General features: G+C 43.9%; 1 protein-coding gene across 1 annotated transcript in view; it reads left to right on the forward strand.

The window, feature by feature from the left end:
• The window catches only part of LOC115092436 (disintegrin and metalloproteinase domain-containing protein 9-like), a 222,976-nt gene extending 197,849 nt beyond the window's left edge, over window positions 1-25,127 (forward strand). Inside the window, exon 6 of the mRNA XM_029603269.1 lies at window positions 25,012-25,127. Coding sequence (XP_029459129.1) covers window positions 25,012-25,127 — 116 coding nt within the window. The remainder of the gene's footprint in view (window positions 1-25,011) is intronic.
• The last annotated feature ends 1,216 nt before the right edge of the window (window positions 25,128-26,343 follow it).

Consider the following 26,343-nt stretch of genomic DNA (forward strand, 5'->3'; position numbering starts at 1 on the left):
CCATAATGCCCGCATACTAGGTAGGTATTTATACCCCTATATGAGGCCTACCTAGTTACTCGAGATGAGGTGTAGGTATTAGTGTAGGGGTTAGGGGCCACTTTGACATGCAGAGAGTGGTGTACAAACAGAACAGTGCACTCTTGTGAAGATTTTATGACCTTCAGAGTGAGGAAACTCACCCAAAGATGAGATTTATGCAATGTTCTCTCAACCTAGCTCGATGTTACCCAGGTAGAGAGTCCATATGCAGATATCATAAAGGAACTGGTGGAGGAGGTGAAATTTTTTAATTTATTTATTTGTTTATTTATTTAAAAACTCTTCTATACCGTCGTTGAGTTAGATAACCATCACAATGGTTTACAAAAAGGCACGTTAACAAAAAATATGAGTGGTATAGATTACAAATTAACCATGTGCCATCATAGAATGGTAACAATTTAGTGTCAATAACTATGTGTGTTCAGTTAAGCTTATTTGTTCGGAACATATTATGCGGTTTTAATTAAACATTAAAATGCATTTTGTAGGTTAAAAGTAATAACTTCTAGTTTGGTGCATCCTTATCATTCAACCGTTTTTCTCCTTATCTTTATCTTTGTAAAAGGCTTGTTTAAATAGCCTGGTTTTCAGATTAGTTTTGAATATTTTCAGATTTCTCTGCAGCCTTATTTCGAGTGGCATGGTGTTCCATAGCATGGGGCCAACCAGCGACAGTGCTCTTTCCCTTACTTGCATGAGGTGTGCTGATTTGACAGAGGGGTCAGTTAGTAAAGCCTTATTAGCAGATCTCAGGTTTCTTTGCGGTATATGGACGCGCAGTGCAGTGTTGAGCCAGTCTGCTTTTTCATCATGGATTAGTTTATGAATTATACATAGTGTCTTATATTGTATTCTTTATTCAATTGGAAGCCAGTGTAAATCGGCAACTGTGTTCCTGAAATGTGGTCATTCAATTTTTTGCCAGTCAAAATTCTAGCAGCTGAATTTTGTAATATTTGTAGTGGCCGAATAGTAGATTGTGGTAGTCCTAAAAGCAGAGAGTTACAATAATCTGTACTTGCGAAGATCATTGCCTGTAGAACTGTGTGAAAATTGTTTAGTGTTAGTAGAGGTTTTAGTCTTCTCAGGATCATTAGTTTCGCTTACCCTTCTTTTATTTTCAGTGAGATGTGTTGTTTCAAGTTTAGCTCAGGGTCGATTATTACTCCTAGATTTCATACTTTTAATGCTAACTCAACGGTTTGAATATTATTGATTGTGATTGTTGGTTGTATATGATGTATGTTTTTACGTTCAAGGTGTATGAATTCTGTTTTGTCGATGTTTATTACCAGTTCCATCTGATTTAAGAGCTGTTTGAATATTTCAAGATACATATTGGCAAGTTTCATTGTTTCTTCAATGGTGTTTACAATAGGTAGCAGTAGCTGTATATCATCTGCGTATATGTAATGTATGATTCCGAGTCCTGCTAGTAGGTGACATACTGGAAGTAGATAAATGTTAGAGTGTTGTTGACAGGGCTGATCCCTGCGGGAAACCGGTTTGTAGTTTGACTTTGTCTGAAAGTTTATTTTTAATTTGTACTTGAAAACATCTATTGTTTAAGTATGACTCAAACCATTTTATTGTTTTGTTAGTGAGTCCAATTTCTTTCAGCCTGTTGATTAGTATTTTGTGATTTACTGTGTCAAATGCTGCAGAGAGATCTAATAGAACTAGAATGTAATGTGTTCCTGTATCGAAACCTCTTAAGATAGTATCTGATAAGGCTAAGAACAAGGTTTCAGTACTGTAGTGTTTACGAAAACCATGTTGTGCTGTGTAAAATATGTTGTTGCTTTCAATGTGGTTTGACAGTTGTTTTTGTACTGTTTTTTAAATTAGCTTGGCTAATAGGGATAAGTTGGAAACTGGTCTATAGTGGTTAAGATTTAGGAGGTCGAGGTTCTTTTTCTTAATGATTGGTTTGATTATGGCTCCTTTCAAGGTATCAGGCATTACTCCTTCATCTAGTGAGAGGTTGATGATCTTCGTTAGTGTTGGTGTTATTGTGTTGGCTAGTTTTTTTAGTTCTGTAATGGGAATGGTGTCTATTAGGTGGGTAGCAGGGTTCAATTGATTTATCATTTTCTCGACTTCAACCTGTGAAACCTCCTCAAATTCTGACCAATTACTAACATCTCTAGTGGGCATCTTAATTTCTTGCTTAGTAGTAATAGGGATTTTTTTTCTCAGGTTATCAATTTTTTCTTTAAAGACTTGAGCTACATCATTGCATTGGTTCTCTTGTAGGGTTAAGTGGTTGTTCGTATTGTCACTTGTTAGGTTCTTTACTATGTTAAATAGGGTTCTGGCGTTGTTGGCAAATTTTTCTATTTTTGAGCTGTAGTATTTCTTTTTGGTCTCTAAAATTAATTTTTTGTAGTATGCTAGTTGTTTTCTATACTTTGTTAAATTCTCAGTTGTTTTGTTCTTTTTTCATTCTTTTTCTTTCTTTTTTAGGGTCCGTTTCACTTCTTTGATTTGTTCACTATACCATGGATTCTTTAACTTTGGTTCTTTAATGTGGGCTATTTGCAGAGGGTTTAATTCGTTAGCTAAAGTAGTGGTTCTATTTAACCAGTCGTTTGTTGCATTGGGGCTATTTGCGTAGTTGATGTGTGCTAGTTCTTCAATTAGTTTGTCTTTAAGAGTATCTGTGTTGTTGTTTCTGGTAGGCTAGGCACATTTTATAACTTTTTGGTGAGCACACTAGGAAATAATTGGTGATTCTGGTAATTACAGACAATATACAACCATTTTTAATATAGAAATTGTTAGGTAAGGGGTGCTTTAGGGAGGTTTGGAACACATTATGAGTATTTCCATTATTTCCTATGGAAAAAATAGTCTTGACATACAACCAACTTGAGTTACAACCAGCCCTCTGGAACCAATTGAGTTCGTAAGTCAAGGGACCACTGTAGCTCAATTTTTTAAGCAAAAGATAATAAACTTATTAAGTGGAATAGATAACTCCATAAATTGCTCAGTGGATAACAAAACTCAACAAAACTCACAAAAGTAGTCCAGGAAAAGCAGTAACCTGAATGAGAAAAGCTGGAAAGCTATGAGCACAAATACTCATAGTCTGGGCAATAAAATCCCAGATCTGCAAGCCCTAATGGTGGAGGCAGACTTGGACGATGTTGCTGTCACAGAGACGTGGTTCACAGAATCTCATGATTGGGATACAGCAATACTGGGCTATAACTTGTTAAGAAAGGTCAGAGAGGATAGGAAAGGGGGAGGAGTGGCTCTTTATGTCAGAAACAATATCCAAGCATCTGAGCTGCAAGGAAGATGGGGCATTGAAGAAGCACTGTGGGCCGATCTAAAAAAAGATGATGGGGCATCCATTTATATTGGTTTACAGGCCTCCAAATCAAAAGGAAGAGCATGACAGAGATCTGGTTGAAGACATCCAAAAGATGGGAAAGAAGGGAGAAGTGGTGATCGCTGGAGATTTTAATCTGCTGGATGTAGACTGGAGAATCCCTTCTGCAGAATCTAACAATAGTAGAGAAATAGTGGATGCCCTGCAAGGGGCTTTGTTAAAACAAATGGTAATGGAACCCACGAGAGAGGGAGCTATACTCGATTTAGTGCTCACTAATGGAGATAATGTCTCTGATGTTCAGGTAGGTGCCCACCTCAGCACCAGTGATCATCAAACGGTAATGTTTCATATCACACAAAGGATACAGAGAAGAAGCACGAAGACCCGAGTTTTGCAGTTCAAAAACACAGACTTTGATGAAATGGGGAAGTACCTGGAGGAAGAACTAGAAGGCTGGGAGAACAAGAGAGATGTGGAACAACAGTGGAGCAAACTAAAAGGAGCAATTACCAAGGCAACTAATCTATATGTTAGAAAAGCAAAAGAAAAATGAAGCCTATCTGGCTCTCAAAGGAGGTGGCTGACAAAATAAAGGCTAAAAGAACAGCGTTCAAGAACAATAAAGGATCCCAAAGGGAGGAGCACAAAGAGGAATATCTGGAAGAACTGAGGTAGAAAAAGAAAGTAATCAAGATGGCAAAAAGTCAAGCAGAAGAAAGGATTGCCAAAGAGGTAAAGAGAGGTGACAAAACATTTTTCAGATACATCAGAGAAAGGAGAAAAGTTCAAAGTGATATAGTGAAATTGAAAGGTGAAAAGGATCAATGTGTGGAGAGACGAAGAAATGGCAGAAATGTTAAACAAATACTTCAGTTCGGTGTTCACTAAAGAGGACCCTGGAGAAGGACCATCGCTAGTTAACAAGAAACTGGAGGGGAGTGGAGTAGATGTAACTCCATTTACAGTAGAGAATGTATGGGAAGAGCTGAGGAAACTGAAAGTGGCAAAGCCATAGGGCCTGATGAGGTTCATCCCAGGATACTGAGGGAGCTCAGAGATGTGCTGGCGGGTCTGCTGTGTGACCTGTTCAATAGATCCCTAGAAACGAGAGTGGGATCAAGTGATTGGAGAAGAGCGGTGGTGGTCCTGCTTTACAAGAGTGGGAGCAGAGAGGAGGCTGGTAACTACAGACCGGTTAGCCTCACCTTGGTGGTGGGAAAAGTAATGGAGTCACTGCTAAAAGAAAGAATAGTGAACTATCTACAGTTGGGAGAATTGCTGGACCAGAGGCAGCATGGATTCACCAGGGGAAGATCCTGTCAGACAAATCTGATTGACTTTTTTGACTGGGTGACTAGGGATTGGATCGAGGAAGAGCGCTCAATGTCATCTACTTGGATTTCAGCAAAGCTTTTGATACAGTCCTGCACAGGAGGCTGGTGAATAAAATTAGAAGCTTAGGAGTGAGTGCCGAGGTGGTGGCCTGGATTGCAAACTGGTTGACGGACAGAAGACAATGTGTGATGGTAAATGGAACCTACTCTGAAGAGACAGCGGTGTTAAGCAGAGTGCCGCAAGGATTGGTGTTGGGACCGCTCCTGTTCAATATCCATGTGAGAGACATAGCGGTTGAGATAGAAGGTAAGGTTTGTCTTTTTGCGGATGATACTAAGATCTGCAACAGAGTGGACATGCCAGAAGGAGTGGAGAGAATAAGATGAGATTTAAGGAAGCTGGAAGAGTGGTTGAAGATATGGCAGCTGAGATTCAATGCCAAGAAGTGCAGAGTTATGCATATGGGGTGTGGAAATCCAAAAGAACTGTATTCGATGGGGGGTGAAGGGCTGATGTGCATGGAGCAGGAGAGAGACCTTGGGGTGATAGTGTCTAACAATCTGAAGTCGGGGAAACAATGTGACAAGGCAATAGCTAAAGCCAGAAGAATGCTGGGCTGCATAGAGAGAGGAATATCGAGTAAGAAAAGGGAAGTGATTATTCCCTTATACAGGTCCTTAGTGAGGCCTCACCTGGAGTACTGTGCTCAGTTTGGGAGACCATATCTCCGAAGGGACAGAGACAGGATGGAGGCGGTCCAGAGAAGGGTGACCAAAAAGATGGATGGTCTTCATCGAATGACTTATGAGGAGAGATTGAAGAATCTAAATATGTACACCCTGGAGGAAAGGAGGAGCAGAGGTGATATGATACAGACTTTCAGATACTTGAAAGGTTTTAATGTTCCAAAGACAATGACAAACCTTTTCCGTTGGAAAAAAATCAGCAGAACCAGGGGTCGTGATTTGAAGCTCCAGGGAGGAAGACTCAGAACCAATGTCAGGAAGTATTTCTTCACAGAGAAGGTGATGTGTAGTGCTCCGCGGCCGTGGCGCCCCACAACCGTGTCCCCCTACCTGACTCTCAGCGCCATGAAAGCCCCGGGGGAGGGCTCTGACTCGGACCCATGCTGCCCGCTGCAGGGGAAGCCGTCCTGCTTCCCCCAGCGGCGTCTCTCCTCCACCGGGGAGATCCAAGATGGCCGCCGCCATGGGATCCAAGATGGCCGCCATCAACTCATTTGCATTTAAAGGGACCTGGTCCCTTTAACTAGACTCACCTACTTCCAATGATCCAGAGCAGAGGAAGTATATAGGGAGGCTTCCTCTGCTCATTCCTTGACTTGGCAATGTCTCTTGCGAGTGTTGTTTGAGTCTGCTTGCCTCGGTGAGTTCCTGCTTCTTGCTCCTGTTATGTCTTGGTGTTCCTGGTTCCTGACTTCGAATTGACTTACAGTGATTCTCTGGTTCTTGACTTCGGATTGGCTTACGGTGATTCTCTGGTTCACGATTTCAGGATTGGCAAGCGGCGATTTTCTGGTGCACGACCTTGGACTGGTGAGCAACGACCCTCTGGCACTCGACCTAGGACTCCTCCAAGACTCCGTCTCCAAGGGCCCACCTAAGTCCCAGCGGCCCGGGTCCCTATGGGCTCCTCCTGGGGAGACCGCGGGCTTCCAGGGCGAAGCTCCAGTTGGCCTTTGCACCATTGCTCTGACCTCCCTAGGTCCACCTAAGTCCTAGCGGTCGGGTCCCTACGGGCTCCTCCCGGGGGGACCGCAGACCACCAGTGGTGAAGACTCAGCGCCTCATCTCGTCTCTTCATCGCCTCCGTATTCGCCTCAGCCTCCAGTGCCAAGGGTCAGCTGGTCCCGCCTCCTGTTCTGCCTCGCCACCTGACAAGAGACCCTAAGGACCCTCCGAAAGGTATACCATCCTCTTGTCGGCCAAGGGTCCACAAGCCTGAGCATAACAGATTGCCAAGTCCATGGACCCGGCGGAGGTATCTGCCCGCCAGGCCATTCCTGGGATGGCCCAGCGTCTGAAAGACCAACAACAGACCCTCGACAGCCTGGTCTCCGCGGTACAGGGCCTGACCCAACGCCTGGAAGCACTAGGGCCTATGAATCCCGCGCTTCCATCTCCGCCTGGGGCGCAAGGAGGTCGCCCTGCCCAACCCCACTCCGTCCAGGCCTCCGGAAGTGACCAGGGGCAAGTTACTCCCACACAACTCCCGGCGCCCTCTCAATATGCTGGAGACGCAAGGTTGTGTCGGGGATTCCTCAGCCAGTGCCAGGTTCATTTCTCCTTACTGCCGGCGCAGTTTCCCAGCGACCTGGTCAAGACCAGCTACATCATGTCCCTGCTCGATGGGAAGCCCCTAATCTGGGCCTCTCACCTATGGGGAAGAAGTGACCCGATCTTCAGAGACTTGACCCAGTTCCTGTCTGCGTTTCGGCAGATGTTAGACGAACCCGTCCGCAAGTCCACAGCGGTCTCCGAACTGCTCCGGTTGCGGCAGGGCACCCGCACTGTGGCCGAGTATGCCACAGAATTCCGCACCCTGGCCGCGGAGCTAAATTGGAGAGAGGACTGCCTACATGGTATTTTCCTGGAGGGCCTAGCATCCCGCCTCCAAAATGAGTTGGCGGCGAAGGAACTCCCCGACGATCTTGACAGCATGATTGAGCTGGCCAATCGTGTAAACCGTCGCATGAGGTTCCGCATCCCGGTGACTAAAGCAGCAAGGAGGCCCTCTCCTCTGCACAAGAGTGCCCCTGAAGTCCCTCGGGCACCGGCCAACGAACCCATGGAGTTGGGTCGCGGGAAAGTATCTCCGCAGGAGCGGCGGCGGTGCATGAAGGAGGGACTCTGCTTTTATTGCGGCGCGGCGGGCCACCAAGTAGCCTCCTGTCCCGAGCAACCGGCAAACTCTCGGGCCTAGGACCTGGCGGAGGTCTCTTCCTGGGCCGTACCACACCTGCACCTCCACTGACATTGCCAGTGTCACTATCCACGACCGAAGGAGACTTCCACACTTTAGCATTAGTGGACTCCGGCGCCGGCAGCAACTTTATAATGAAAGGCCTGGTGGAACACCTAAAGATCCCACAAGTCCGCCTTTCTGCTCCCATGGTCATCTCCTCGATCCAGGGGAAGCCCCTCCCAGAACAAGTGACACACACCACTATCCCCGTCAAGCTCAGAGCTGGGGCCCTGCACCAGGAACAAATCTCATTTTATGTCCTGGAATATTCCATCCATCCGATTGTTCTAGGACTCCCGTGGCTCCAGGACCATGAGCCCCAGTTTGACTGGAAGATGCTGGCTCGTTGGGGACCGAATTGCCACGGCAAATGTCTCCACTCCGTGGTGCCAGCATCTTGTTCCGTAGCCTCCACCAGCCTCCCAGGTCTACCGGCTCCTTATGCCGCATACATGGACGTCTTCTCTAAGCAAAAGGCCGAAGTACTGCCACCGCACCGGTCCTTCGACTGCGCCATCCATCTTCTTCCAGGGACAGAACCCCCTCGAGGACACACCTATGCCCTTTCTCCGGCCGAGACGCAGGCCATGAGGGAATATATTGAGGAAAATCTGAAGAGAGGATTTATCCGGAAATCCCAGTCCCCCACAGGAGCGGGGTTCTTCTTTGTCGCCAAGAAGGACGGGAGTCTGCGTCCGTGCATTGATTATAGAGGCCTGAATGCTATAACGGTCAAAGACCGATACCCGCTACCCCTCATTTCGGAACTCTTCGACCGCTTGCAAGGAGCACAGATCTTCTCCAAGCTTGACCTCCGGGGAGCTTACAACTTGATCCGCATCAAAGAGGGCGATGAGTGGAAGACAGCCTTCAATACCCGAGACGGTCACTATGAATATTTAGTAATGCCGTTCGGGCTCTGCAATGCCCCCGCAGTGTTTCAGAACACGATGAATGAAATACTACGTGACCTCCTGTGCCGATGTGTGGTCGTATACCTGGATGACATACTGATATTTTCAGATACCTTGTCCTCTCACTGCCAGCACGTCATTCAAGTACTACAACGTCTTAGGGAAAACAATCTGTACGCGAAGCTGGAAAAGTGCCTTTTCGAACAGGAATCCCTTCCCTTTCTGGGATATATAGTCTCCAAAGAAGGATTCCGCATGGACCCACAGAAACTGAAGGCCATTCGGGAATGGCCGCAGCCATCAGGACTCAAAGCACTCCAGAGGTTTCTGGGGTTTGCTAATTACTACCGATCTTTTATCCCACATTATGCAACCATCGTTGCCCCAATGACGGCCCTGACCCGGAAAGGCGCGGACCCCAAGAAATGGCCCCCTGCGGCAGAAACTGCCTTTAGTCGCCTCAAGGAGGCATTCTCGTTACAGCCCTGTCTTCGACATCCAGACCCGCAGCGGCCGTTTGTCATCGAGGTAGACGCCTCTTCTGAAGGTGTAGGCGCTGTTCTGAGCCAGACCTCTGAAAGGCACAAACTACGCCCATGTGCCTTCCTCTCCTGCCAGTTCTCCCCGGCCGAACGGAACTATGCCATAGGAGATAAGGAACTCTTGGCGGTAAAGGTAGCCTTGGAAGAATGGCGGCCATGGCTAGAGGGGGCACAGCACCAATTTACGGTCTATACGGACCACAAAAACTTAGAGTACTGCAGCGGGCTCAACGGCTTAATCCACGGCAGGCTCGTTGGGCTCTATTCTTCACGAGGTTTAACTTCGTCCTCCGCTATAGACCCGCCGGGAAAAATGTCAAGGCCGATGCCTTATCACGCGTCTTCGAATCCACAGAAGGCACGGAGGAACCACGCTTCATCATTGACCCGTCTCGGGTCCTCCTGTCTGCCACCACGACCATCCCTCCTGGGAAGACCTTGGTCCCACAGCACCTGCGCAAAAATGTCCTCGCTTGGGCCCACGACTCCCATTGCTCGGGCCACCCTGGACAAACCCGGACGTTACAAAACCTGCGCCGATACTATTGGTGGTCTAATCTCAGCCGGGATGTTCAGGCCTACGTGGAGTCCTGCCAGGTTTGTGCTCGGCACAAGACGATCCATGGCACGACCCCAGGTCTACTCCAGCCGCTACCAGCGCCCGCAGAGCCATTGACTCACGTGGCCACCGACTTCGTGGTCGACCTACCATTGTCCAGCGGCAATACAGTTATCTGGGTTGTAGTGGACCGTTTTAGTAAAATGGCACATTTCGTGCCCCTTCCAGGGCTGCTGACTGCCCCTCAGTTGGCCCAACTCTTCGTGCAGCATATCTTTCACTTGCATGGTCTACCTAAAAGTATCCTGTCCGATAGGGGACCTCAGTTCACCACCCACTTTTGGAGGGCCCTATGCCAAAAGTTTAACGTCACCTTGGACTATACTTCAGGCTATCACCCTCAGACCAATGGTCTCGCAGAAAGAACTAACCAGACGCTGAAACAGTTCCTCCGTTTGTACGTGAACGAAAAACAGGATGACTGGGCTAGTCTGCTACCATGGGCCGAATTTGCCCTGAATTCCCACATCTCCGCGGCTACGAGGTCCTCCCCGTTTCAGATTGTTTATGGGAGACAGCCACGTCCGCCTATGCCTGTCCCTACTACGGTACCGTCTCCCGCAGCCCAGGTCTCGGCTGAAGAACTGCACCAGCTATGGATATCCACGCAGCGCGCCCTGGTCAAGGCCGGCCAGGCAGCTAAGAAGTACGCGGATCAGCGCAGAAGACCGTACCCACCTCTCCGCCCGGGCCAAAAAGTTTGGCTAAGTACACAATTTATCCGCTTGAAGCTGCCATCTTCACGACTGGCTCCGCGATTCATCGGGCCATTCCCCATCATCCGGCAGGTGGGTGCAGTCTCTTACCAGCTTCGTCTCCCTCCATCTCTTAAGATACATAATACCTTCCATGTCTCTCTCTTGAAGCCTCTGGTGTTGTCATGGCCCTCCAGCACGCCTCCTACTCCCCAACCTGTTGCCTCAGAAGATGACCTCACCTACCAGGTTCGGGAGGTCCTAGATGTGAGAAAACGTCGCAAGAAATGGGAGTACCTGCTGGCATGGGAGGACTTCGGTCCTCGAGGAGAACTCCTGGGAGCCCATGGCTAACATCCTGGATCGGAGTCTATTGGACCAGTTCCACCGAGACCACCCGTCCAAATCCAGGCCTCCAGGGAGACGCCATAAAGAGGGGGGTACTGTTGTGCTCCGCGGCCGTGGCGCCCCATGACTGCGTCCCCTACCTGACTCTCAGCGCCATGAAAGCCCCGGGGGAGGGCTCTGACTTGGGCCCGTGCTGCCTGCTGCAGGGGAAGCCGTCCTGCTTCCCCCAGTGGCGTCTCTCCTCCACCGGGAAGATCCAAGATGGCCGCCGCCATGGGATCCAAGATGGCCGCCGTCAACTCATTTGCATTTAAAGGGACCTGGTCCCTTTAACTAGACTCACCTGCTTCCAATGATCCAGAGCAGAGGAAGTATATAGGGAGGCTTCCTCTGCTCATTCCTCGACTTGGCAACGTCTCTTATTTATTTATTTATTTATTTATTATTTTTATATACCGACATTCATCTCAATTGAGACATCACACCGGTTTACATTCAGGTACTGTAGGTATTTCTCTTGCGAGTGTTGTTTGAGTCTCTTGCGAGTGTTGTTTGAGTCTGCTTGCCTCGGTGAGTTCCTGCTTCTTGCTCCTGTTACGTCTTGGTGTTCCTGGTTCCTGACTTCGGATTGGCTTACGGTGATTCTCTGGTTCCCGACTTCAGGATTGGCAAGCGGCGATTCTCTGGTGCACGACCTTGGACTGGTGAGCGACGACCCTCTGGCACTCGACCTAGGACTCCTCCAAGACTCCGTCTCCAAGGGCCCACCTAAGTCCCAGCAGCCCGGGTCCCTACGGGCTCCTCCCGGGGGGACCGCAGACCACCAGTGGTGAAGACTCAGCGCCTCATCTCGTCTCTTCATCGCCTCCGTATTCACCTCAGCCTCCAGTGCCAAGGGTCAGTTGGTCCCGCCTCCTGTTCTGCCTCGCCACCTGACAAGAGACCCTACGGACCCTCCGAAAGGTATACCATCCTCTTGTCGGCCAAGGGTCCACAAGCCTGAACATAACATGGTGGATGCCTGGAACATCCTTCTGGAGGAAGTGATGAAGACTAGCACTGTGAAGGACTTCAAAGGGGCGTGGGATAAACACTGTGGATCCATAAAGTCTAGAAGATGTGAATGAAGAGAGGGTGGCTTGCGGGAATGATGGCTACTACATGGAGATAATACCCTTATTCAATAAACATACACACGGTTAATGCGACTCCAACATTGCTCTATGCTTCAACGGCAAGAGGAAATGTGGAAAAAGGGATTTGCATTCACAAAAAAGCGGGGAGTAGCTTGCTTGTTATGGTGGTTACTACCCCAAACCAACAGGCCGATACAGTAAGGTGCGGTAGAAAGAGGTGCGTTAGGGCTGGGTGCACCCGCGTTTGCCGCACGCACAGTTCGGGGCACATACCGCTCGATACTCTATTTAAATGGCATGCAAATGCAAGCCGCATCCAACGCGCGTCCATGAAGCGCAATCCATTTTACTGTATGGGCGCTATACAGTGCCTATACAGTATCCTGGGTGTGCTGGTAACTGTCATTTCAAATGTCATTTCAAATGATATTTGAAATGACAGGTACCAGGAAGTGGATTGCAACTTTAACCAAAAGAAAAACTAAAAACCTAAAATCCCCTCCTCCCGACGCAAGGCGCAGGGCCTCGACTCGACATGTAAAGTATTGTGAATAAGTGTAACCAAAGTTAACTTACTTTTTCTTTCTTTCAGCCCTCTCTACCCTCCTCCAGAGGCACGCTCCGCGGCTCCCCTGCCTCCCGGGGGCTGCCGGCGGTGAAAGTGGCTTCCAGCGGCCCCCACCGGCGAAGACGGATGAACGCCCACCCGTAGTGCACGGGTGCTCAGGCCAGCGAAAGCACATGAACGGGCGTGCATGACGTCACGACGTACATTCATACGCTTCGCTGGCTTGAGCGCCCAAATTGACGGGCCCCCAAGTCAGTGAAAGCGTATGAACATGCGCCGTGACGTCACGCACGCCCATTCATACGCTTTCGCTGACTTGGGGGCCTGTCAATTTCGGCGCTCAAGCCAGTGAAGCATATGAACATACGCCGTGACGTCACACACGCCCGTTCATGTGCAGGGGGGAGTGAAGAAAAGATGATTTATATTCAGAAACAACAACAAGGACTGAATTACATAGTCTGGGTAAACAAATAAACATGGGTGTAGCTTGCTTGTTACAATGGTTACTACCCCGAATAAATTAAGCCTGATACTTTACTTTCAATGCATATCCAGCGTAGCTCTCTGCTTCAATGGCAGGGGGGAATGAAGAAAAGTGGATTCATATTCAGACAACAACCAACAAGACTGAATTGCACAGGCTGGGTAAACAAATAAGCGTGGGAGTATCTTGCTTATTGAGGCGGTTACTACCCCTAACCAGTTAAGCTAGATACTTCACTTACATGCTAACCAATTAAGCTAGATGCTTCACTTACATGCAGTTCCAGCACTGCTCTCTACATTATTGGCGGGGGTGGAAGGGAAATAGAATCAAAAGGTTACTAAGGGCCAAGAGTAACAGATAAGTATGAGGGGAAAAAAGTGTGAAAGCTTGCTGGACAGACTGGATGGGCCATTTGGTCTTCTTCTGCCATCATTTCTATGTTTCTATGTTAATTGATATGAGCAGTAGAGATTGTATGAAATGGGCTAATCTTGATATTGTTTCTCCCACTGAAATTAACAAGCTTATCATAAAAATGAATCCAGCATCACATCCTCTTGTTAATATCCCTGTCCTCACATTAAAAACTGTGGCCAATGCAATCTTCTTCTTATTATTATTATTTATATATTAGTTTTTATATACCGCCGCTCAGAGATATTGCGTCGGTATACATAGAACAAAAACATACGCCGGAGCGTTATACATGAAACAAGAATAATAGTTTAAATCTTATAAAAAGCAACTAATACAAAATAAATCTTATATAAAGCAGCTATTAAAACAGAGCTATAACTTAAAACATATTTATAAGGTAACATATAAAGCAAAGATTAGCGGAAAAAAGTGGGGAGGCTGGGTGGGAAAAGAATAATAGTTTAAATCTTATAAAATGCAACTAATAAAAAACAGAGCTATAACTTAAAACATATTTATGAGGTAACATATAAAGCATAGATTGGCGGAAAAAGGTGGGAAGCAGGGAGGGAAAAATATATAATTTGGGAGAGACGGGCAAAGAAAGGCGTTGAAATGTGGAGAAAGCATATGGGCGAAAAGAAAAAGACGAGTAGGGAGGCGTAGCGAATAATTTATTAATGGAGAGAAAAGCATAGTTAAGGGAGTGTAGAGATTACATAAGGGTTATATGGGGTGCAAGAGTAGCAAAGATGAACGTGAGAGAGTAGCATAATATAAGAAAATATTTATTATGAGGGGGGGGAGGTAGAAAGTGGTAGAGTGTGCAGGAATCATGTGTAGGCTTGGGTGAATAGCCATGTCTTGAGTTTTTGTTTGAATATCTTGGGAGAAAATTCAAGATGTAGTTCAGTAGGCATGGAATTCCATAACGTGGGGCCAGCTAAGGAAAGGGCATGGGCTTTGGTAGATGCATAGCTGAATAGTTTGGGAGAAGGGGTTTGCAATGTGGCTAGGTATGGATTTCTAGTTGGTCTGTTAGATGTATGCAATTGTAAAGAGTTAGAGAGCCAATTCATTTCAGGATTGTGGAGGGCTTTGTGGATGAGGGATAGTGCCTTGTATTGAATGCGATATTGAAGCTTGACTCCAATTTCAAAAATTATTAATCTATTGCTTCAGGAGGGCAATTATCCTCAAATACTAAAAAGCGCAATAGTTAAACCGATCTTAAAAAACCCCACTCTTGATCCCTTAGCGTTGAATAACTACAGACCGATATCCAATCTCTCTTTTTTAGCTAAACTGACAGAAAAAGTAGTTCAGAAACAACTTTCAGAACACCTTGAAAACAATAACATCTTATATCCCACCCATTTGGCTTTAGAAAGCATTATAGTACTGAAACACTTCTGCTTGCTTTGAATGACACCATTCTGAGAGGATTTGGCAATGGACAAAACTATTTGTTAGTATTATTAGACCTTTGATATTGTGAACCATTCCATACTCTCAGGAGGTCTGAATCATACAACACAAATCGTTTTTTTTCAAATAAAAATCAATAACACAATATCCTGAAGAATATGTCTGATTAAGATAACCAAGAATACCCAGACTCCTCTGCTGTACTGGCCTGTCAGAGGGGAATGAACTTTGAGAGACTTTCTGACTATCACAGATTCGAAGGATGCAGAAGATTTGGGAAACTTGTAAGCTCTGCAAAGCCTATAATTACAGGCCAGGAAGGCATCAATGACAATATCTGCACCACAATACATGGCAATTTATTTTGCAGGAAATCAGGATGCAGGCTTTTATCTTGCAGATGCATGGTGTCAATGAACTGAAACCAATTTGAAATAGAAGATCCTGTGAGGTGACTGTTTTAATTAAATCCTGGTGCCAAGAAATGGAGTTCATGCTGAGCTTCTATTCAAACACCAGACTTGTTACCTGTTTATACAACAAAGAATATCAAGAGAAGAACAGAAGAACAAAGCCAGCAAAGTCATTGATAAAGGAATTGTTTATGGTGGGAGGAGGAACAGGGTTAGAAGAATTCTTAGTTGAGGGAGGTCCTCACAAGCATTTCCTATACAGGATAGATTGTCATGACAACAGTATCATGTGTTTGTGGGCGGTTACACCTTTCTGGAAGTTTCGGCAATACTGTATGTTTTAATTATAAAAGAAGGCTCTCTTCCTGTGTGAGAGGAGATGCAAGTTATTACAGATAGAGGGCAGTTATATTGCATCTCACAGGAACATTTGACTTTTCAAGAAGCCAAATAAACTAAATTTGAAAACCTCTTGTGGATTTGAAATGTTCTTGTTGCCCTAGCTGTGAGTCCAGAGAAATTATACATTTGGCACCCCAGATGGGACTCTAATAGCTGTTGTTATTATAATTATTAATTATTAATAAGCTGTAGTGTTATGGTTGGTGGACAACCTAGCACTAGGTTCTTGAAGGGTAAATTTGGCTTGCCGTTCAAAGATTGAGTTGCCCCCATGCGGGGAGGTTATCCCGGAGAATTATGAGTTCAGAGCAGATGTGGAATGAAGTTGGATCCATTTTGTGAGTATGTAACAAGAAAAAAAAAAAAAAAGGAAAAATCTGTAAGTATCAATGTTTTTATTTTATTTTATTTTATTTGTTGTATAGTGTATATAGATTGTGTGTTACATCGGGTTTAGAATACTTTTTGCAAAATGTTCTTTAATATATGTTAGGGAGACAGGACATGAGTTGATGATTTGATTAAAATCAGATTGAACAGTTGAAAAAAAAAACAGAGGGGTACCCAGCACTAGTCAGTCTGGGGTCTTTTGTCCTCAGACCGCATGGCTTGGGCTCAAGCAGTTTCACTTTCACTTTCACTTTACACCTGGTGAGCGGCTGAGTAGAGCAGTTGTAGATTCATAAGGAGAAAGAGGGAATAAGTTACAATTGGTAAGTTGAAAGTTATAATTAGTATGAGAAGGAGTTTTTGTTTAGTGGAATATTTCCCAAAGTTTGGTTGTTGTTCTTACAGGAAGGTGCAAATGGCTTTAATCTTTTACAGCAGGTTACATGTGGTTACTTTCTTTCTTTTCCTTCTTTGATTAGCTTTAACAAGGAAGCCTATTTTTGTCTGTGTGCATCTATTTATATAAGTTAAGATTTTGTGTAAAATGGTTCCTTATAAGAAAAGTTTAGTGATTGTAGTTGAACTTAAATCTGGACATTAGTGAACTGCTGGCAGTGTGGTATATAGGGACATTTGAATTAATTGCTGCAGTTCATTAAACAGAGAAAGGAATCTTTCCGTGTTATGTTGTTTTTCATCAGCCTTGGCTGGCTTCAAGGATTTAGCAATGCTGGCAGAAGGAGCACAAGTCGTCCATCCAGTTTGCTCAGGTAGTTTTACATATTTTACTTATCTGTTCCTCTTAGTTTTTGGTTTTAATTCCCACCATTAATGCAGAGATGCTCATATTTTGCATCTAAGTTTTTAGAATTGTGTGCTTAACGAGAGTTTATTGTGAAGGGTGTGTTATTTCATTTGGTAAGAACGAAAGCATGAACCTGTGTTTATTTAAAGCCATTCATAATTAGATTTGATGTATCATTGGAGAGGGATGTATGGTTTTTTCTTTGCTCAGGGGTATAGGCAAAGAGATAGAACAGGAAAACAATCTATAGATATACTACAAGAGAGCGACTCCATTTTAATGAAATGATCTGTTTAAGTGTTTTATCACTTAACAAACCTATTCATTGAGTGTAACAGTTGTTTGGCGGGAGAGGAGGTGAACCCCCCCTTAGGCATGTGTTTGAGAAGAAAAAAAAAAAAAAACACCTGGGAGTGAGTCACTTTTAAAATGGATTTTACAGTTCTGCTGAGAGGTTTGAGGTTTAAGTATGTTATAGGACTGAGTGCACAGGTGATAGAAGAGGGACTAATGGATTGATCTGTTTAATGTGAAAACAGAAATTTGTGTTGAAAGTATGGGGAAAGTGAATATTAGGGATGAGAGATGACGTAATGTTAAAGAGGGAAGAGATTTAGGAATATGTAGAAGGCTGTGTGCTGAGCAATATAGACTGTTTTGGGTAAAAGTAGAGAAAAGATGTAAGTCAGTTGCATTTAATTGTGTGACGATAGGATTTATTTTAACTTAAACACAGGTCAGAAATAAACGGACGGCATGCAGCAGTAAGGATGATAAATATTTCTCAGTTTTGATTATACCTCAGTAGCTGCTAACTTTTAGAAGTAAGGAAATTAGGTTGCTTGTTTTGATGGGAGTTCAGGTATTGGACGTTTGTATTGTGGACGGTTTCGACGGTATGTAAAGGAGTAAGATTGTGAGACTGTGAACAGCAGAGAGTTAAGCAGCAATGCCTATTATCTATTTATGTGCCAGTAAGAAAAACTTTTGGTTAATGCATATTAGTCTGTGCCATCCTTTTATTTTGCAGACTTCCAGACTTCTAGCTGATATGTCTGTGCTTTTGGAAATGATTTGTATTTCTATTTAGGGTATTTACAGGATTTGGTAGTAAGAACTTTGTGGAACATATGCATATTGGATGGAAATAGAATGACTTCTAATTAAGTGCAAAGTTGTTTTAAGTTTTTCTTTTAGAAGGCGAGTTAGGAGTTTACAAGCATAAAAAAAAAAAAAGAAAAGATTTAGATTTGTAAAAGGAAGTAGCTCTTATCACAGGGGACAGCGCCTCCTAGGGGTGGACCATCAGAGAAAGGAAAGTAGTTTTATGACTGTTTTTTGCTGAATTAAGGTATAACAGTAGTTTGACTTTTAAGGAACCTGTAATGTCATTTTTAAATTTAATTTTAATCATTATATTAACTGTCATATATTAGATTTCTTTCCAGGGTACCAAAGCACAAAGCGCATCTGTCTCTGTTCTATGGGAGATGAAGATCAGTTTTTTCCAGTTTGATTCCTTTTCAATTTTTGAATAGATCTATTTTAATTTTCATCCTGAGTTTTTGTTTTCTTTTGTGGATCGATCCAATTCTTTTATATTTTAAAATACGTTTTTCTTTTTTGAGCTCAAACGTTTGTCATGTTGTTTGTTCTATGTTACATGTGTACAAGGAGGAATGAATGAATGCATGTATTATGTGGTCAGTGCTGTGACATATATGTTTTAATGTACAGTCTGAGTATTTATGTTTGTGGTCTGGACCATTGCATGATGTTTTGAAATAATGTGGGGATTATTTGGCAACTTAAATATAGGGAGTACGTGACATAAAAGTATTTTCTTACTACTTAATCGGATTTGTTGCACTTTTATTTAGGTTTGAATTCATACACATGCATCTAATCTAAGGAGCTAAGAGATTCTGCCTTGACATCATCACTGAATCCTACTAAAAGAACTATATACGCCCTGAATGCAGAAATTATTCTTGGTCACAGACGTTCTTACATATTATATGGACTGCAAGGCGTACAATTTATACCTGATTTTTGCTTTTTTCTATGTTTTGTGGGAATGACTTTATGCAGAATTTAGGTTCTTTCATTCTCTGTCAGCACTTAGGTGTTCAAGTTAATAATATTATTTGAAGTGATGCTGTTTTTATTAGTTTGTATGTTCCAAGTTAAGTAATATTTTCCAGTCTTAGATTTTATAATACTTATATGCTGAATCAGCTAAATGCATATGTACTAGGTTTTTTTTATCTTTATCTATGGAAGCTGCTTTGATCACAGAGAGGGTGATGTGTTTCAGTGTGATTTTAATATGATAATTTAGGGTTCAAGAGGGAGATCTCTTTATATTTCTCTTCCACACCAGCTTAAGTTATAAGCTATTTCTATTCTTTTGTTTTGCAGCTTGCACTTAGGGTAATCACTTTGCTGATCTTTAATATTTCAATATTCTAATGTCTTTGCTGAACCCTTCTTTGAATATCTTTTTACTATGCCATTATTTATTAGATTTTACCTAATGACTGTTTTACTTTCTACACAAAGATTTCTTACTAGTGTAGTTTGTGATGCTTATTATGAGACTGTTCTCCTTGAAACAAATACATACCTTACACATGAGGAGCTCTGCTATAGGGATTTGTAATATTCTATTACTATATTTTTGGGTTTATTAATTGCTCATTGTTCTTTTCTTCTTATCTTGGTCCTTTCACTATAAACTCTATCTGTGACTTATAAGCTAGTTGGTTTCTATTTAGGATTCCAAAGGGGAAGATATAATTTTCCTTATTTCTGTCTTTTATTTATATGACATTCCTTCCTTCCCTGTGTAAAATCTTACACTGATGGTTTATCAATTCTGCAAAGTAGTTCACATAATATGTTAAAGACTTTCTCACAGAGTTAGCTTTCATTTATTGTTATGATTATCCCCAATATATTTAGACTTACCATCATTTGAGAAGGGTATTAGCCCCATTTCCCCTAGAAGTATCTGAAGACGAAGCAGTATTACTAGCCATCATCTACCTTAATAATTAATACTTGCCCTACACAGCCGTATTATCTCTTGGACATATGACTGCCACAAGTGAATTAGGACAGTCCATACAGTGAGTGCTTTCACTGCTACAGTTTATTGTCATAATACTGGATAGCACTATACATACCCTACAGAATTAGTATGATGTTTTAGACTTTTGCTATGCCTTTGCCTATCATGCATATGCTTTTGTATTTGATCTTCCATCACTACAGCATATGACTAGAATATGTCTTATGCTTTGCAACACTTTTACATCATGTATGCACAACACAGTATGAGTTTTTCTATAGATTCTTGGTTTTCTTCTATTTTATTGGTTTCTTTACTTTTCTGGTAAGGTGCATTGATTATATCCCTGCTTGCCATTTTAATGAATATTATCCTGGGTAGTTGTTCACAACAACAGTATTCATTGAAAAGATTTGCCCAGTATACCTAGTATTATATGAGAAACATAGTATTTTCATACTAGTCTCTCTGTGTACTTATCTTTACATGTTATACCACTATTATGTACTTACTTGATTCTGAAAGATAACATATGTGATCATGTTATTATGAAGTAGGTCCTTTTTATAATGCAGGTATCTGTATAGCTCCATTATAGAGCTAATAGCTACCTAGTGAAAATTAGTTTTGATGTTATTGTTTAATTAACTAGTGAATGCTTGTGGGAGCATCCTTCATATTAATTGGGAATCTAGAGGGACATACACCTATGCACTACACCTGATAAATACCAAGGTTAGTGGTTAGGACACACTTTTAAGTTCCTTTTGTCATGGCTCATCATCGAAGACTGGTTGATGTGACACCTGTCCATTAAAGGTGTCCCATAGAGGGAAATGAAGAATATGTCTGATTAAGATAACCAAGAATACCCAGACTCCTCTGCTGTACTGGCCTGTCAGAGGGGAATGAACTTTGAGAGACTTTCTGACTATCACAGATTCGAAGGATGCAGAAGATTTGGGAAACTTGTAAGCTCTGCAAAGCCTATAATTACAGGCCAGGAAGGCATCAATGACAATATCTGCACCACAATACATGGCAATTTATTTTGCAGGAAATCAGGATGCAGGCTTTTATCTTTGCAGATGCATGGTGTCAATGAACTGAAACCAATTTGAAATAGAAGATCCTGTGAGGTGACTGTTTTAATTAAATCCTGGTGCCAAGAAATGGAGTTCATGCTGAGCTTCTATTCAAACACCAGACTTGTTACCTGTTTATACAACAAAGAATATCAAGAGAAGAACAGAAGAACAAAGCCAGCAAAGTCATTGATAAAGGAATTGTTTATGGTGGGAGGAGGAACAGGGTTAGAAGAATTCTTAGTTGAGGGAGGTCCTCACAAGCATTTCCTATACAGGATAGATTGACATGACAACAGTATCATGTGTTTGTGGGCGGTTACACCTTTCTGGAAGTTTCGGCAATACTGTATGTTTTAATTATAAAAGAAGGCTCTCTTCCTGTGTGAGAGGAGATGCAAGTTATTACAGATAGAGGGCAGTTATATTGCATCTCACAGGAACATTTGACTTTTCAAGAAGCCAAATAAACTAAATTTGAAAACCTCTTGTGGATTTGAAATGTTCTTGTTGCCCTAGCTGTGAGTCCAGAGAAATTATACAATCATACAACACAAATCGTTTTTTTCAAATAAAAATCAATAACACAATATCCGATAAAATTGAACTTGATACTGGAGTCCCGCAGAAACTTTGTTTAACATCTATGGGGCCGATGCAAAAAAAAGTGCGGAAAGCGGGCGCTGAAAAGTCAGCACCCGCTTTCTTAATGTGTGCATGGCACCCGCAAGGGGGGCTCCATGCTATATTATAATTAGGGGGTCGCGTTAGCAAGAAGGCGCTAGCACCTCCTTGCTATCACAACCCCGAGGTTATCAGCAGTCTGCCAGTTTTGAAAACCGATGCCAAGTTTATCACTGTCGGTTTATTGCTCTCGGTTTTCATAATGCAGCCGATGAGCATATCGGTGTCGATCTTCTTAATGCGACTGGCTGAGTTTTTTTGGATTTTTTTAAAACTTTTAAAAGAAGTACAGAAAAGCAGTTTTCTCTGCTTTTCTGTACTTATTTTCAATGCACTCATCTATTAACGCCTGCTCCAGGCTCCAGGCAGGCGTTAATAGCTGAGGGATAAATGTGCGTCTGAGAAGCATCAGCCCCTATATGATTCCCATCTGTCATTTTCTTAGTGGGCTCGGTCTCACTCACTATCAGGCCGATACACAGGTCGATACAGTAAGGTCGAGGTAGAAACAGTGAGGTAGTGTCAGGCGCACCCTTCCTCCCCGCACGCACAGTTCTCTTCACTAACTCCCCGATACTCTCCTCTAATCGCATGCAAATGCATGCCGCGGCTTTAAAGCGGTAGGGAAGGGTTATGCCCGCGTAACCCATTTTACTGTATAGGCGCTTAATACAGCGCCTATACAGTAACCTGGGTGCGCTGGTACCCCGAATCGCAGGGGTCGCACAGGCGCGCATTCATTCATCCAGGCGGAGGAGCCGGAGGCGAAAGCAGCCGGCTCCTCCGCCTGGATGAATGAATTCATTCACTGCCGGTGGGGGCTGCCTCTCCGGCAGCCCCCACCGGCAGTGAATGAATGAATGTGCGCCTGTGCGACCCCTGCGATTCGGCGCTCAAGGCAGTCACATGCCGTGACGTCACGCCTTGAGCGCCGAATCGCAGGGGTCGCACAGGCGCGCATTCATTCAATGCCAGTGGGGGCTGCCACAGCCCCCACCGGCAGTGAATGAATGCGCGCCTGTGCGGACCCGGCCTAGATTTAACACGCGACCACCCGCCGGCCGTCTCGAACTAACGCGTGTCCCCCCCGCCACCGCTGCCTGGAACAGGCGCCCACCCACCCGCGGCCTAGATTTAACACGCGATCACCCAGCTCCCGCCGCCGCCGGCCGCCTGGACCCACGCGGCCCTCCGACAGGTATTTAAAAATTTTTATTTTTTCTTCTGACAGGTTTTATGTGTCCCACATCATTACATTTTCTCGATCATCTCTGTATCGCTTTTTTTTTAAATTGTGTTTTATTGTTTTTGAGTATCTTAAGCGGTGTCGATGGATTTGTTACTAGACTCACAGTCCTAACTCCTACTAGGGGGAGGCGGTAAACTAACACGTTACGGCCACGGCAAAACAGTGCGTTACTAATGAGAGAACCTGAGTGCCCGTTATGGTATCGGAGGGGAATAGCTAATTCCTTCATTATACAGCTAATTCGTTCATTTACATGCCGGGTGCGGGAAGGGTTACGCGTCTGTTTTAAGAAGCGCTACGGACGCGCAAAACTGGAGACTGTATCGCTGGTTTGCCTTACGCGTCCGAATTGTGCGCAGCGAGCTCGTTACAGACGAGAAATCTTCAACTGAACTTTACTGTATCGAGCTGACAGTAAGGAGTGGTAGGAAGAGCTGCGTTAGTGCCCGGCGCACCCGCGGTTGCCGCACGCACAGTCCAGTTCACCTACCGCTCGATACTGTATGTAAATAGCTTGCAAATGCAAGCTGCGTCAAAGAAGCGTCCATGAAGTGTTAGGCCCGTGCAACCCATTTTACTGTATAGAGTGCTATACAGTATCCTGGGTGCGCTGGCCTAACGCTTCAGGATAATGCATTATCTGCATTATCCTGGTATCTGTCATTTCAAATGTCATTTCAAATGACATTTGAAATGACATTTGAAATGACAGGTACCAGGAAGTGGATGGTTCTCCGACGCTCGGGATTGCCAGTCCTCTCTCCCCTCCTCCCGAAGCAAGCAACGAAAGCGGAAAAAATCGAAAAAGCAAAAAAAAAAAAAAAAGCGAAAAAGCGAAAAAAAAAAAAGTAGCAAGAGAGAGAGGGGAGAGAGGATGGGCAATCCTACGCTCGGGATTGCCAGTCCTCTCTCCCCTCCTCCCGAAGCAAGGCGCGAAAAGCAGCCTTGCTTCGGGAGGAGGGGAGAGAGGACTGGCAGTGTAAAGCAACGAAGCGACTTACTTTTTTGCAGCCCCCCTCTGGAGACGGACATCGGCGAAGACGACCGCGGGTCCCCTACCTCCAGCTGCCCGCGAAGATGGACGCATCGCAAGGGCGAAAGCGGCCCCTGTGCGTGCAATTGGGCCGCTCAAGACGTGACGTCACGACACCCAATTGCACGCACAGGGGCCGCTTTCACCCGTGCGATGCGTCCATCTTCACGGGCAGCTGGAGGTAGGGGACCCGCGGTCGTCTTCGCCGATGTCCGTCTCCGGAGGGGGGCTGCAAAAAAGTAAGTCACTTCGTTGCTTTACACTGCCAGTCCTCTCTCCCCTCCTCCCGAAGCAAGGCTGCTTTTCGCTCCTTGCTTCGGGAGGAAGGGAGAGAGGACTGGCAATCCCAAGCATAGGATTGCCCGTCCTCTCGCCCCTCTCTCTCTTGCAACTTTTTTTTTCGCTTTTTCAATTTTTTCCGCTTTCATTGCTTCGGGAGGAGGGGAGAGGACTGGGGCAGCCCCGGAGACCAGCACCCATGGACGCGGCCAGGGCAGGTGAGCGGGGGCTGGGGGAAAGTTTGCCGCCTACCCTTACCCCTGCCTCTAACGCAGGGGTAAGGGTAGGGCTATCTCTCTTGCGGGACCGAAAATCTGGAATGCATTACCTGAAAACCTAAGACTGCAACAGAATTAGAAAACATTTAAAAGAGATTTGAAATCTTGGCTATTTTGCAAAGCCTAGAATGAGAGGAACCAGATGACATAGAAAGCTCAATTTTTACTTATAATTTCTTTTGATGTATTTTAGACTACTGAATAATATATTATCCTAATATTGTTTTTATTACTGATTTTATTTGTATTATTTTGGATCTATGTAAACTGTTGTGTTGGAACCCTCTAAAAGAAGATATATAACATTTTATAAATTATAAAATTATAAATTACCTATAAACTACTAATACTTTTCCAACAGCATTCTTAGTTATGCAAATTGAGAAGCAAGAACCTAAAGAGAAAGTGTTTTTTTATGTCTCGCTCATTATTATTTTTATTTTTCTGTCTTCTAGGATCAAAATCTGCATCACTACATTGCTTTGCTGAACTGAACAACATTGGTGACAGATTTGGCAACTGTGGTTTTGATCCTCATCTGGGACAAGTAAAGAGTTGTGAGATCCAGTAGGTTGCATTTAAATGGAATATAGTGCAGTACCTGAATATAGTTTTTTAAAAAAGTATTTAACTTAATGCTAATCAGTAGATAGTAATATAAGGCTCTATTTTGAAAAGAATCTAGTCTGCTAAGCAGACTTAACTGGCTAGATGAAAGACTTTGAAAATTTAGCCATGCTGAGCAGTCTAAATTTAACTACTTAAATTCTGTATAGTCCACCTAGCACAGTTTGTCTGCTATAGGCAGATAATAAATATACAAATAAATAAAGAAAAATAGGTAAAGAAAGTTAGCTGGCTAATATTGATTTTTTGTGCTAACCACCTAACTTGGTCAGACAAAGCTAGGCACTGTACTATAATTGCAGTACTAAATCTAGCTGATTATGTCTAGATTAAAACATTCCTTATCTGCTAAAGCCCTTATGGGCACAACTTCCCCTCCCCTACTACACACATACCACTGTAGGCCAACCACCCTCCCCCTGCCCCCCCCCCCCTTTCCGTCTGCCTCAGCCCTATCCTTATACTGGCCTCTGAATGCTCAACCTTCTTGTGCTAAAGCCCAAACTATAAAAACTGGGTCCCACAAATCAGCCACTACCCTCTCTCCCAACTTTGAAGCTTAGTGTCAAAATTTTAAGAAAGCAAGAGAGGATGGGCAGTAGCTGGTCTGGGGGAATATGGGTTTTAAGTTGGAGCTTTGTAGCATGGGAAGGTAGGCAGTTGCTGGTCTCCGGGGACCTGTAGTTTTCAGTCAGGAGCACAGAGGTAGGGCAGCATCTAGTCTGGAAGGATGTTTTTTGTTTGTTTTTTTAATTTAATGTTTATTAATCTTTTTCCATAATTTACAAGAGTAACAAGCATTTTTAAACATATAATGCAACTATATCCATCCTTATTTCACAATTCCACGAATGGAAAAGAAGAAGAAAAACATATAAATTGTACATCAATACCAATAAGGGTTTCAAATCACCCTCTTGTATTCATAGATAACTTCGTTAAGGTACGTATGTGGGGGATCCAGACGTTATAAAGAGCATTACTTTCCAAAAATTATGTCAAAGAAATCAAAAAAGGAGAGGTGCACATTTTCATATTGCCCTTACTCTAGGGTTCAGCACTTTCAATTCCATAATTATCTATAAAGGATCGCAAGTGTGTAGGATCATAATACACATATCTGTTATTATTAATATACATTAAACATTTACACGGGTATC

This window comes from Rhinatrema bivittatum, chromosome 5 (assembly GCF_901001135.1).
Source record: "Rhinatrema bivittatum chromosome 5, aRhiBiv1.1, whole genome shotgun sequence".
Classification (NCBI taxonomy): Eukaryota; Metazoa; Chordata; class Amphibia; order Gymnophiona; family Rhinatrematidae; genus Rhinatrema; species Rhinatrema bivittatum.